Below are 13,413 nucleotides of genomic sequence, written 5' to 3'. Positions count from 1 at the left end.
ATTCTAGCCTCCTCCTCCAAGGCCTTCTACCCCATGGAGCCACATCTCCGAGGGGAGGGAGCGACTCAGCTTCTGGTGGAGTTCTCCTGAGGTGCGTGGTGGCGGCAGCACCATGTCAACACACCAGGGTGGGTATTCAGGTGCCGTCCAGGGACCCTTGATAGAGGAGCTGTCCCTTCCCTAGCCCTGCTGCCCCTGCCTGCTTCTGTCTAGGACAGTTTCCCAAAATGTAGACTCTGAACCCCTCCTGGGGCCAAGGGGAGGGGTGCTGAGGTCTGAACTTTAAATTGCATCCAGGACGGCCCTGACCCCACTCCTCAGGAACAACGGCTGACCGCTTGGAGGAGAGCCGGCTGCTCGGCACCCTCAGCAGGGCTAACGATGAACCCTGGACACCTCATAAGCCCCCACCCATGAGAAGGGCCTGCTCAGGGCTCCTGAGTGAACTGCTCTCCGAGGCGGCCTGGGGTCCACCCCAGCACCTTGCCTGGAGAGCGTCACTGAGAGTGGACTTGATTGGCAAGCGCAGCAGCTCTGGCCCTGCACTCCCAGGTGGCAAAATACCAATGACAGAATGGAAACCAGCAAGGCCTGCTCGCCACCCCACCCAGAGAATGGAGCCCATGCCCAGCCCCCTTGGTCAGGAATGGGCACCAAGGCATGACCAAGGGCCCCTCCAAGTGGTTTCTGGTGTGCAAACAGCCCAAGGTCCTGGGGTCTGTCCAGCGAGGCATCCTGAGCACTGTGCAAGGCTCTGTGCAGGGCCACAGCAGGGCCCAGGCCCTGTGACGTGGGGGGACTCAGGCACAGGGTGCAGCCCCACAACCACCCACCAGCTGTGGGTGCCTCTCCTCCCGTTGCCTAAGGTAAATGTGCATCTCCGACTCATTCCCCCTACCAGGACTCAGCAGGTCCTTCCAGGGGTGCTGGAGGATCAGTCCAGGGTCCCGTCCAATGGCGGGTCCAGGGGAGATGCATGGGGGCAGTGTGGTCACTCTCGCAGTCACACACATGGACCTGAGCTCTTAGAGTATCTCATGGTGAGGTCACTGACTCCCACGGGTACTTACGATGCTGGCATTTGATGGAGCCTCCAGGGGCCAGGCACCACGCTAGGGTCACACGTCATCCCACTAAATCCCACCACGACCTGATGAGGGGCAATGTCGTGAATCCCATTCAACACCCAGGAAGCCGGGGTGCAGAGTTCCCTCTTGGTGGTTCTCTCCCGTCCCCTGGGTCCTCCTCGTAGCTGGGCTTAGGAGAGGGAAATGCCAATCAGACACTCCGGAGGCAGGCCTCACAGCAAAGCCAGGGTGGCCCCGTGTGCACCGTGGCTCCAGAAGGAACCAAGACCCTCCGCCGCTTAGGGTGCTCACAGGGTTCACCGGACACAGGTCCTGGGCTCTCGAGCCCTGCACTCAGAGCTGGGGCGGCCACCAGGCTGCACGCTCCACGTGGACTGCTCCAGGGGCCCTCGAATCAGAGCAGAGGGCCTGGGGCTGCAGGAACCACGGAGCCTGGGCTGGTCTGGCTGTTTGCAGGGACCGGAGCCCCCACTAGAGAGGGGCGAGGCCGCAGACCAGGGAGGCCCGGGTGCTGGAGACCAGTTTGCCAGATAGGTTAGGGCTGGGGTGCAGGAGGGAGAGAGCAGAGGGGCAGGGAGGCCGGGGTGACTCAGCCAAATGTGGCCGGACAAGCCTCCTACGCAGATGGACCCAGAAGGGCAGAAGACAGCACCTGACTTTTCCCACACTGAAGAGTCAACAGAGCAGGAGGCAGCACGCTGCCGTCCAGAGAACATGGCCACAGCGGGGGCTCAGGGGCAGCTCCTGGCTCGTGCCTTTCTTTCAGGAAACGTGGCACCGGGCAGCAGCCCCATCCCAGGCAGCACCCTCCCCCTTCTGTGCCCTGGCTGGTGCCCTTGGGGCTGTGTTGGAACTATGCTTTCAGCCCAGAGCTAACATGGGAACTGCCAGCAGTATGGGGGTGTGGCTGGGGCCCCGGGACCTGGGCCCACCACGAGATCTGCACCTGCCCTGGCTGGGGCACCAACGCCGGGAGCTCTGCCTGGACAAAGGTCAGACAAAGGGAAGGGGGTCCATTCTGCAAGACGGGCCGCAAAGTGCTCTCAGCCTGCGGCCATTGCTAAACGGACCACTAACTGTACTGCCCTTTCCCTGCAAAGTCCACCCATTACCCAACAGCACAGGTAGGTGGCCCCGGGTGGCACAGGCTCGGGCAGGGGCCCTGCACTAAAGGGCCGGTCGGGGCCCCACATTATCTTTGGCCCCTTTTCTTATTCCTCCCCAAGCTCTCAGCAGAGGGTTCTGTCTGAATCCCCTCTGACCTTCAAGCTTTCTAGAAGGCTCTGCTTGTCCATCTTCCAGTAAGTCCCAGTCTGATCGGTGGTCTACAAACCGGACCACGCTGCAGTCCTGTGTGCAGCAGGACCTCCATCCGGGTCCACCTGGAGGGTGGGCACAGCCACAGAGCGGGAGCTGGAAGACCCAGGCTGCTTCCTGCAGAGGACATGGTGGAGGCACAGAGGGAACGCTCAGATTCCCCAGCTGCTGCTCTCCGCACGGGCGTTCCAGATGGTGGGGCTGCAAGGAGCTTTGGAGAGCCTTCGGCCCAGATGGGGACACTGAGGCCCAGAGCAGACATGGACACATACATACTGCCCAGCTCCGTGGTCTTCAGATTGACCTGCTGTGTGGTCAACAGCTGCCAGTTTCCCACCTCCATACCCGGGCTGGGCTTACATGGGTATGGGTAGCCCCACTGGCTCCCTAGCTGCCAGGAAGCCCAGTGACCCAAGAGTGTGCAAAGACGGGCAGATCTAGATTCAAATCCTTAGTCAAGACCAATTAAAATGCACCCATAAATGCTTTTCCCTACCTACCGGCTGAGCGATCTGGGGCAAAGTCCCAGCTTCCCTGAGCCTATTTGCTTATCTGGGTAGCCCCCAAGTCACCTTCCAGTACTACCCATGAAAATGAACATGATGGACATCTGCTGGTGGCCCAGACCTGGTACACTAGGGACGGTCACCAGTGGGTGGCTGAAGGAATCAGGAAACTGCGAGTGAGTGGATAAACCAATGCAGTGGTAGAAGGTCATTTTTGTTCTGTTACACTGAAAACTCTCCAGGAAGGGTCCCTGCTGTGCCCCTGCCCAGCCCACTGCCCTATGTCCCTGAGTTCTGGTGAATGCTGGGGACAGTGCACCACTGAGCAGTGGAGTCTCTGCTGAGCTGTCCCACAGCTGTACCCCACCCTCAGATGTTGGCCAGGCCCAGCCCCCTGTATCTTCCACTATCTTAACGATCTCAAATTCATTTTTCCTCTAATGTGACTGTGGCTTTTCTGCTTCTACATGCATTTAAAACACCCACTCCCACCCCTGCAAGCCCGGTCACAGGGAGACCTCTGGTAGCACAGCCAGGCGATGCAGTCCTCCCCTTATCTATGGGGCTATTTTCCAAGACCCCCAGTGGATGTCCAAGACCTCAGAAATACTGAGCCCTACACAGACTGTTTTTTCCATACGTACAATTCTATGGTAAACACTCATGCTTTCATTAAAGGAAGCACTTTACAGCTTCTCTTGGGCAAATCTGAGCTGCCAGCATCACTACTCCTGTGCTTTGGGGCCATAATTAAATAAAATAAGGGTCCCGGGAACCCGAGCACCGCGCCACCATGACAGGCAGCCCGGCAGCGAGACACCTCAAGGATGATGGGCGGGCAGCACGTATAGTGCGGATACACTGGACACGAAGATGATTCATGTCCTTGGTGGGATGAAGGGTGCAGAGCAAGATGTCATCGCACTGCTCTGCACGGTGTGCAATCGAAAACTAATAGCTTATAAAGCAATTCCCCTTTTAACATTTTCAAAGTAGGGTTAACTTGGGGTCAATTAAACCATGGAGAATCGAACAAGTGGATAAGGAGCATCGCTCCACCAACTCGTGAATTCTCATTCGATTATTCTGACCCCACTTTAGAGACAAGGAAACTGAGGCACAGAGAGGTTAAGTCACTTGTCACAGTCGTGCTGTTGGAGAACAGGGCAGCCCACAGCCCAGACCCTTTCTTCACCTTGGCCTCCCTGATTGTGAGTGTGTCCCAGGAGACAGGGTCTGTCCCAGCCCCACTCAGCCAGAGGGGTGGCCGTTCACCCCTCTGTGGACAGAGGCCTGCGGCTTCACTCTGGGGAGCAGAAGCCCAGGAACAGGAGCACTCAATGGAGCAGATCCACCTTTTTAGCTGGTAACTAATTGTCACTCTGGCTGCTGGCACTGATGAGCAATCTGTCCCTGAGGCACTGCGGGGCTTGGCCAGGCCATGCCACAGTAGGTGGTCTGACTCCAGGTGGCTGCCAGGGCTGGGACAAGGTCACCTCGACACCTGGCCCAGACCCCGCCAAGGCCTCAGCTCCTCGGGTAGGTCTCGCCCCACGGACAGACATCTCACCAGGCCAAGTGTGAGGACTGCCAGCTGGACCCAATCCCTAACCTGAGTCACTGGCGGGGCGGGGCCTCTGTGACTCTCAGGATGTGGTCGCAAGAGCCTTGGTGCCCGCCTGAGCACTTCACGGTAGCACCTCCGCCCACCAACACTGCCACCCAGGCTGCTCCCCACGCCACAGCAAGGAGACTGGGCAGACACAGCAGGGCTTGCGCAAGGTCACAGGCTGTGGCACTAGACTCAGGCGCAGGCTGAGGTCCTGCCGAGAAGCCCAGGGATCAGCCTCTGGGCCGCCCTCTGCCTCCAAATCCCTTCTGCGTCCCAGCACTTCCAGGTGGGCCACAAGCCTGCCCAGCACTGCTTCTGTGACAGACAGCAGTACCTGGAGTCTCTGGGTCTTTGGAATCAACCAGTTCGGGCCGTAAATGCTGGGCCTGCAGAGGGTGGTCTTCTCGAGCAGGGATCTTCTCGGTCCTGCAGCAGGGAAGCGGGGCGAGCTCACCATGGTTCAGACAGGACTGCCAGAAACCCGGCTCTGCCTGACTCTGGGACTGCTCCTGCCACTCAGGGACAAGCAGGGATCGGGGTGGCGTGTGAGGAGGTCCAGGGCTGGCCCTGGCGGCCACGGTGGGGGTGCCCCTTCTGTATCCACTCCACAGGACACACTGCTGTTTGGGGGCATCCATTCCTTCATGCGCGTGCCCTCCAACACTGGCTGAGCCCCGTGCTGGACTCTGGGCCTCATCAGACCCGCCTTCCACCCCCAGAAAAGTCTAGTCGCCTGGCTCTGAGAAAGTGTCCAGTAACTCCTCAGGCCCTGCCAGTCAGGAGGTCTTGTCTGCTTTCAAAATGCATCCCATGGCCTGTCTTCCTGCCCCAAACCGTGTGCAGAGGAAGCCGGCCTCCCACAGCCCGGCCTCCCACAGCCCCCCCCCCCCCCCCCGGCTGGCCCAGCGGCCCACCAGCCCTGCTTGTCCAGTGCGCCGTCCTGTGAGCCTTCCTGCCGCCTGCCTTCCACACCAGGGAGCCCAGGCTCAGAGGAGCCAGGCAGGTCCCCAGGCTGCCCCCACAGGAGAAGGGCCGTCTGACCTCGTTGTGCCTCCAGCCTCCAGCCTCCCTGTGAGCCCTTATCCGACTCCAGCTGCAGAGACGGTCTTGGTTTCCTCACTGCCACCGTCGTCTCTGCCCTTGACCTTTCCCAACACAGCACAGTCTGCGGGGCTGGTCCCGAGCCACCCTCCCATCCTGGGCACCTGTGAACCCTCCCTGCTGGTGATCAGATGGCCAGTCTCCTCTTGCAAGGACAGCAGCCCCAGGGAAGGTCACATGGACCGGGTTGGCCGAACAGATAAGGACTGGGGGATGCTCCAGGGACGGGGAACGCAGCTCCACCCACTTCTGCTGGAGTCTGGGGTTGGCATGAGCCCCCAGGACCCGCTCGGCCGCACACTCAGACGGCAGCAGACCCAGTTAGACGGCAGACGCGGACACTGCCTCCAGGCCCTCGGCTCTCCTGCAGGCAGAGGCCTCAGGGTCACACGGAGCCTGGAAGAGCCCCGGCAGCCGCAGATTCAGAGGAGGCCGAGTCAGATGCAGGCTCCCACCCTGAGGGGTGACCGGGCGAAACTCCCCTCCCCTCCCCCCCAATTTCCTGTCCTAGAAAATGGGATGGAAACACTCCTTTCTCAGGTCCTTGTGGGAGGAGTAGGACCAGGCGTGAGGCCACTGGCCTGAGTGGAGTCGGAATGCCGGTGCTGGGGCCTCCCCTGACCACACCCTGCGTCCCACTGGGCCAGGACACAGCCGCAGGTCGGCAGGGGGCTCTCTTCACGGAAGCCGGGGACAAGCGTCCCTCTACCGCCAGCCAGAGAGCACAGCCAGGACGATCGCCAAGCAAACAGCGCTAAAACCAAGATGAGACCGCGTGGACCTGGGCCCACAGAGCCCTCGGAGCACTGCCACGCGGCCTCTGGGACTCTCCGCCAAGGAGCCACCAGCCTCCAGGGCCCCCTAGTGCTGCCTACAGGGCAGGAGAGGGCAAACGTGCCCCAGACCTTCCCTCCTGCCGTCTGGCCGGTGGCTGGGTATCCATGGCAAGGGACGAAGGCAGAGCTGGGCAGGGTGACCCCCAAGGGCCGGGAGCGACATCTCTCACTTGGCCCTGTCCAGAGGCAGGAGAAGCCAGCGGCGCCGGGCAAGGGAGCCCAAGCCCAAGCATCAGCCAGGGCCAGCACGTACCTTTCTCTTGTTGGTGGGGCAAATGTAGAAGTTGTCGATGACGGTGGTGACGCCGGGCTGGAGGGTGAGCTTGGTGTAGGATGTCCCAAAATCCGAAGACCTGGGGGGACAGGGGACAGCCGTCAGCAGGTGCCCTGCAGGTGTGGCGTTTGTCAACCACAGCACATCCAGCTCCAGCCATGTGCCAGCTCATGGGGAGCACCCAGGACACAGTGTCACCCTCCCCAGCCACGGGAGCAGAATGTCCCCCCCCCGGGACCCCCTCAGGGACCGAGGACTTGCTCAGGTCTGGAGCCCGGGCTGGAGCTAGGGTTAGAAATCAGCAAACCCACCAGCCTCTCCTCCTCCCAGATGCCACAGAGGTGCCGGCCCTGACAGACGAGGTCACCATGTCCACCTCACAGATGAACAAAGGAGACCCGGAAGGGACATTTCCTGCCTGGCAGAAGCCAGATGCTGGCCCCCTGATGCTGGCTCAGGTCCTGCTTGCTGCATGTACCGTCTGCCCACTGTGCTGAGGCACCCCGGCGCCCACCGCCCATCCATTTCCCTCTTGGGACCCTTAGCTCCTCCAGGAACCCCTCCCTGCCCACCCCACCCGCAGCCCGGACAGCAGGGCAGCTCTGCACTGCGGCTGGTGAAGCCCGCGTGCCGCCGGCCGCGGACAAGGCCCTCCAGACTCAGGGCTGCTCCCCCCCCGGCTGTGGTGTGGGACAGCAGGCGGGTCTCCCACAGAAGCCACTGCGACCAACCCCATCTGTTGTTCAGGAGCCGCCAACTCAAGGTCATGGAATCTGTACCGTGTCAAAGCTCAAGGTCCCAAGGCTCCGAAACCAGGGCCCCTCGTGATCGCAGGCGCGCAGGTTGGATGGGGGCCCCGGTTCCGGCCAGTGCTCCTGCCTCAGACCACAGCCTGCCTGGGGCCCGACCCTAACCCCGCTACCAGGCTGCTGGCACTGACCTGCTGTGCGCCCAGGAGCTGCAGAAGGCGCGTCTCCCCACCTGTGCCTGGGTCTCGGGGGAGCCTGGAGCCACTTTGGCATGAAACCCCACCCCACCAGACGTTCGTTTCCTTCCCACAATGCCTCCTCACTGTGTCTGCATGGACACATTCCCTCCCTGGTCCTCAAGTGAACCCCAGGGTCCAAGAAGACGGGACCTGTTTGCCACCTCTGGGCTCAGTGACCATGTAGCCACATGTCCCAGAGTTTGTGCCCTTCATAGGCCTCGGGGTCACAGAGTTGTTCCCAGGCCGGGACAAGGAGGAGTCCCCAGCCCCGCCCCAGCCCTCTGACTCCCAGGGCTTCCCAGCAGGGGACCGTCCTGAGGTCACTAGGGTCTGGATACCCATCTGGCCTCTGGCTGCTCGTGCCCTCCCCCGCGGTGACCTGGCTGCAGAGAACAAAGACGCACCCACCCCTTGGAGGTGGAGCTGGGAGCATTTACTCTCAAAACCTCAGAGAATTGATTTTCTTTGAAAAGGAGGGAGCAAGAGGCCCATTAGTGAAGATCGATCCAGAGACCCAGGAAGTTCCAGAGGCCCTGCAGAAACAAATAGCTGTGTTTATGAGCTCGCTGCCACTGAAGCCTCCTCGGCTCGGCCCCCGCCCAGCCTTCCCAGCCATCCTTAGACCTGCCTATGGATTCTGCCCTCATCAGGACCACCACCTCAGCCCAGATCCACCTCGCCGGGGTCCAGCTGGCCTCCTCCCTGCTGCCCGGGGGGGCCAGAGAAGTCTGCTCACAGCTGCCTGCTCCAGGCCCCTGCCAGGGACAAAGCCAGAGACAAAGGCCAGCTGCCCTGGAACCCCCCTTCTGGAGGGCTGAGGGATGGGCAATGCTAAATGAAGCAGCAGAACACAGCAGGCGGGTGTGCAAGCCCTGGGGAGAGGGGTGCCGGCGAGTGGGGTGGGGCAGTGGTATCCTGTCCAGACAGAGCAGCAAGGAGCCGCCTTCCTGGGCTGGCCAGTTGGAACCTGTCAACGTGGCCCCCATTGAAAATAGGGCCTTGGCAGAAGTAGTGAGGTTCAGAGGTGGTCATGTGGGTCAGAGTGGGTTCAGAGGTGGCCAAGTGGGCCAGAGTGGGCCCTAGGCCAACATGACCCAGGACCCTAGAGGAGGACACTGGGACAAAGATGCAGGGGCAGAGACCCCATGAAGAGGGAGGCAGAACCCAGAGCCCCCAGAAGGAGGCGGCTGGTGACACCTCCATCTCAGGCTGCGGACTCCGGACCCTAGAGGAAATTCCTGTTGTCGAAGCCACTGGACTTGTGGCACCTTGTTATGGCAGCCGCAGTAAATGACCATTCCAGAGAGAAAGAGAGACACAGACAGACAGAGGTGGGGCTGGGGGAGAGCCTGCAGACCCCACAGTAGTGAGTCATGATGCTGCCGTCCAGACAGCCAGGAGATGCCAGGGGCACGTCCAGCTCGGGGGGCCCGGGCTGTCCTTGACCCCCAGGAGACCATGCACCTGATCCATCCTGACCTTGCTGACCCTTGCGACAGATGCCTCCACCTCCACCCCTCCAGGCCCTCCTCCTGGGCGGGAGCACATGGGGCTGGCCAGCTCCCCCTGGAGAGGCGGGCAGGGGTCCCGTGGCTGCGTGGCATCACGAGGCTTAGGACAAGGAGAACCTACCCACTTGCCACTCTGCAGGTCGCAAGTCTGCCCCAGGCCTCATGGAGGTCAGAGCCAGGTACTGGCACCTTCTGGAACCTCCAGGGGAAAGCTCTCCCCACTCAGAGGCCTCTTGCCACCCTCAGCTCCAGGCCCCGCCTCTGTCCTTGAAGCCCACCTGTGTCTCCCTGCTCCAGCTGCACCACCCACTTCCACAGGCAAACTCTCCCTGGACCCCGTGGTCACGCAGAGCACGCTTGGCGATCCAGGGTCCTCTTCCCACCTCGGAGTCCTAATCCATCTGAATCCCCGTTGCCGGGGAAGGGGACATGTACCCAGGTCTGGGGGACCAGCACATGGACGTCTTGGGGATGCAGGGACTCCTGCACCAGGCGTGAGGAAGGGGCAGGAGCTGTTCCTGGCAGCCCAGGGCTGGAGAACTCTGCGAGGGATGGCAGGGCCTGGGGCTTAAGGGCTGGGGGGACAGGGGTGGGAGCTGTCCACAGGGCCACAGAGAGGGCTAGACCAGCTCCACAGTGCAGCACCGCTGGCCACAGGGGTCACCCAGCTGTCAGTACATGGAGTTTATCCAAGCCGGAGCACTCGGTCAAGTATACACTGATTTCAAAGACTTGGTATTAAAAAAAGAATGTTCATTATAATTTTTATATCGATTACGTATTGACCTAATAATGCTCTGATATACTCAGCTAATGGGGATCTATCACTCAAATTAACGTCACTGGCTCCTGCTTGTAATAGAGACCTATGTCTTACTGCAGTTTTAAGCTCCTGGCAACACAGAGTGGCAAGAGCCGTGCACCGCTGCCCTGGCTGCACACCCGGCCTCCATGGCCTGCTGCCCGTGATGGGGAACGCACGCGGCTCATTGTCCTCAGGGTCCACACTGCACACCAGCGCCCCCACCTTGGTGTTGCACAAATGTGTCAGGACAGGCTACAGAATCCCGCAGAGCAGCGTGCACGCACTCAGTACCTCACCCAGTTGGCGTGACCTGGCTGGACACGATGCCCAGATGAGGGAGGAGAGGGAGGGACCTGGGGACCTGGAGGACCGTGATACTGCTCAGGCAGGTGCCACCAGGGAGAAGGCCACAGGGTGGGTTAGAGCCGCATGCCAGTATCCAGAGGGTCCATGGCAGAGCCAGGCGCCAACACAGGACCAGGCTGAGAGCAGCCACCAGCTCATGCCACCCCAGCCCTGCTCTGATCCTCTCCCATGGCACGAAGGACCTGGGCTTGTCCCGCCTCCACTGCCCTGGGGGCTCGGGCCTCCCACTCAGAAGCTGAGCATTGGTTTTGTACTTTGAGGGGTCCCAGGGTTGGGATCAGGGGTCTCTGAGGTCCCCATCAATGTACAAGACCATGACCACTGTCCTTAACTTGCAGGCCCCCATGAGAGCCCTGTGACCTGCCCCAGCCCCCAGCATCCCTAGCCAGAGGCTCCCAGGGCGTCCAGCTCCTCCTGAGGCTGGTTACCAAGAACCTTGTCCTATAGCGTTTTCCTGGGGGCAACTCGAGGGTTTATGTCACCCTGTTCCTTCCTCCGGCCACCTGCTTCTCACTGCCCAGCAGTGGCAACACCTGTAGGAGGAAGAGTTATAGCTCAGTACTGGGCAGGGAAAGAGCAGCAGCTTGGCGTGGGCTCCTGCGCTGTGCAGGGCCTGCAGGGAGGACCCCACAATCGCCTGCTCTTCAGGACAAGAACAGTTTCTGCTGCAAGTCAGGGAGCTGGGACTCAGCTGGGTTGGGGGTGCGTGGTCTCATCTCGCACCAGGAGCATGCTTATCTCTAGTGCAGCTGCCTCATCCGAGCACGGCTTCCTCCCTCGGACTGAGCTTAGAAAACCTGGGACCCCAGGCAGTGGTAACCGGGAGCAGAAGCGAGTCCCCAGGGAGCGCTCAGGTCAGGATGGTGGCACAGAGGCCAGGGTGGCAAGCAGTGGCCGGGAAGAGATCGGATGGTGCCCGGCCTCCATCCACCAGGAGAAGCATCCGGCAGGGCCTGTCATCTGACCACGAGCTCAGACTCCAACGCTCCTTCTTCCGAGAACACTAACGGACAAAACCAGAATCCAACCCCAAACCGTCAAACCAGAAGCCCCGACTGTTCCCAGGTGTGCTTCCAGGCTGAGTCGGCAGCAGGGCCAGCCTGCAAGGCACCTCCCAGATAGGGAAGGAGCCCAGGTTGGTGTGGCACGCTGAGTCCAGGCAGCAGCTCAGGTTGCTGTGGTCACCACACGACAGCACAAACAGGGGCTCCCAACCAAAGAGACCGTTCTCTCACAGTCCTGGGGACCAGCAGTCCAAGCCCAGGTGGATGTGGTCCAGAGCCACATCCCTCTGAGGGCACCTTCCTGCCTTTTCCAGCTCCTGGTGGCTCTGGTGTCCTTGACTAGTAGTGGCTCACCTTCAGACCCTGTCCATCTCCACACAGGTCGTCCAGAACGATCTCATCTCCATCCTTAGCTGATGGCATTGCCAGGACCCTGTGTACTGAGGCCACGTTCTGAGGTCCTGAGTAGGTTCTGGGGTGACATTGGCCAGCTCACTACAGGCAGCTGCATGTGTCGAGCACCTGCTCCATGCAGAGGACCCCGTGCGAGGTGGCTTCCCTATTGCTTCCTGCTGCAGCTCCCACGTCTCAATGGAGAAGCGGAGACAGACAGGGAGACAAGGCAGAAAGGGAAGCACAGCCCAGGTGTGAGGCCCCTGCCTGACTCCCAGGAAGGGTCTGGCCGATAGGGAGAGCAAGGCCACAGGAAAGACACGGGACTTGGAGGGAGGGACACCCACTTACGGCTTGCCCCTCTCAAGACTCGGCTTCTCTAACCATGGACGGCTCCCCACCTGTCATAGGGTTTAAGAGGGTGGCTGTGGAACGAGCGGATGCCAGGTGCAGGCAGGGCCGTGGCAGCGCTGCCCATGGGGTGAACTTCGGCTGGCTTGAGATGCACCAAAGGCTTGCCTGACGTTCCCTGGTACCCGAGTACCACACTGGCTCTGCAAGGGACAATCCGCGAAGCCCCATGTGGACCCGCTGCCCCTGGAGGTAAGCACCCACCCCTGCATGCTACCCGTGGGGGCTGAGCCACGCTGGAGGGGGCTTGTCCAGGGGCAGGACCTGGTGGAGCTGGGGCGTGGATGCGCTCCCTGCTAAGGCGACATGCACTGGCCAGGTCCCCAGTAGACTCTGCTTGGGCTTTGGCCACCTGCCAGGTGGGCAGCAAGTGTACTGTGTGACCAGAAGAGTAAGGGTTGGCTGGACAGCACATGAGACCCGGCAGCTCCCACCGGCTGCCTGACTTCCTACTAAGCCCTTTCGGGATCAGCGAGGAACAAAGAATTATAGTCCCACAAGCCACTGTGAGGGCAGTGGAATCATTCGAGAAAGTTCCTAAACTCTTGATATTCTGAGTGGGAAGTGGGAAGCTGGGCGCCAGCTCGGTGGACAGAGGGAAGGAAGCCAGCCCCGCCCTCCAGCAGGCACAGCATCAGGTGGCAGGGAGAGGAAGCCAGACAAGTCCCTGGGGAGACCCTCCTCTCTTATGCTGGGTCATGTCCTAATAACCTGCTGCAAAGTGAACTATCCTAGATCCCAGGGGCACGCACACACCTGCCTCTGGACGTGCCAGCGCACCTGCCTGCCTTCAACCTGCTGCCAGGCTGCAGCGGGCAAAGTCCTCTGACACAAAGCCTCTCCTTCCACGCAGGGGACTGTCTCCTGTCCCTCACTGAGTTCCTGCATCCAAGAAGCCCTAGACCGTGGGGCTGTGGGATCAGCTGTTTCCTCATGATCGAGGGGCAGCCTGGAAGCGCTCCCTGCCTGCCCAGCACCAGAGGGCCTCCTGCTGCATGTGGCCACCCGGGGAAGAGCCAAGTCCAAATTCTGAAACACGGCTTCCACTGAATGCCTATGGCTTCGCACCGTCATCAGATCAAAAACTCGCCAGGCGGGCAGCCTGGGCCAGGCAGCGCCTGTCGTGACAGCAGCTGCAGCAGGCTCTGAGGCCCTCCGCCACTGGCGGGGGCTCACACAGTCTGCCCACGCTCTGGACACC

The 13,413-nt window shown here is 61.0% G+C and overlaps 2 protein-coding genes across 3 annotated transcripts in view; both read right to left on the bottom strand.

Moving 5' to 3' along the window:
• TADA2B (transcriptional adaptor 2B) overlaps nt 1-13,413 on the bottom strand; it is a 438,523-nt gene that overhangs the window by 84,743 nt on the left and 340,367 nt on the right. The window lies entirely within an intron of this gene.
• Nucleotides 1-13,413, bottom strand: part of SORCS2 (sortilin related VPS10 domain containing receptor 2) — a 357,443-nt gene that overhangs the window by 128,645 nt on the left and 215,385 nt on the right. For both annotated transcript variants that reach the window (XM_079154330.1, XM_079154331.1), the window contains exon 3: nt 6,714-6,813. In XM_079154330.1, coding sequence (XP_079010456.1) covers nt 6,714-6,813 — 100 coding nt within the window. The remainder of the gene's footprint in view (nt 1-6,713; nt 6,814-13,413) is intronic.

The sequence above is a fragment of the Sciurus vulgaris genome (genome assembly GCF_902686455.1).
Source record: "Sciurus vulgaris genome assembly, chromosome: 9".
Lineage (NCBI taxonomy): Eukaryota > Metazoa > Chordata > Mammalia > Rodentia > Sciuridae > Sciurus > Sciurus vulgaris.
The sequence above is the reverse complement of the archived record's forward strand: the minus strand, read 5'-3'. Positions and strand labels throughout refer to the sequence as shown.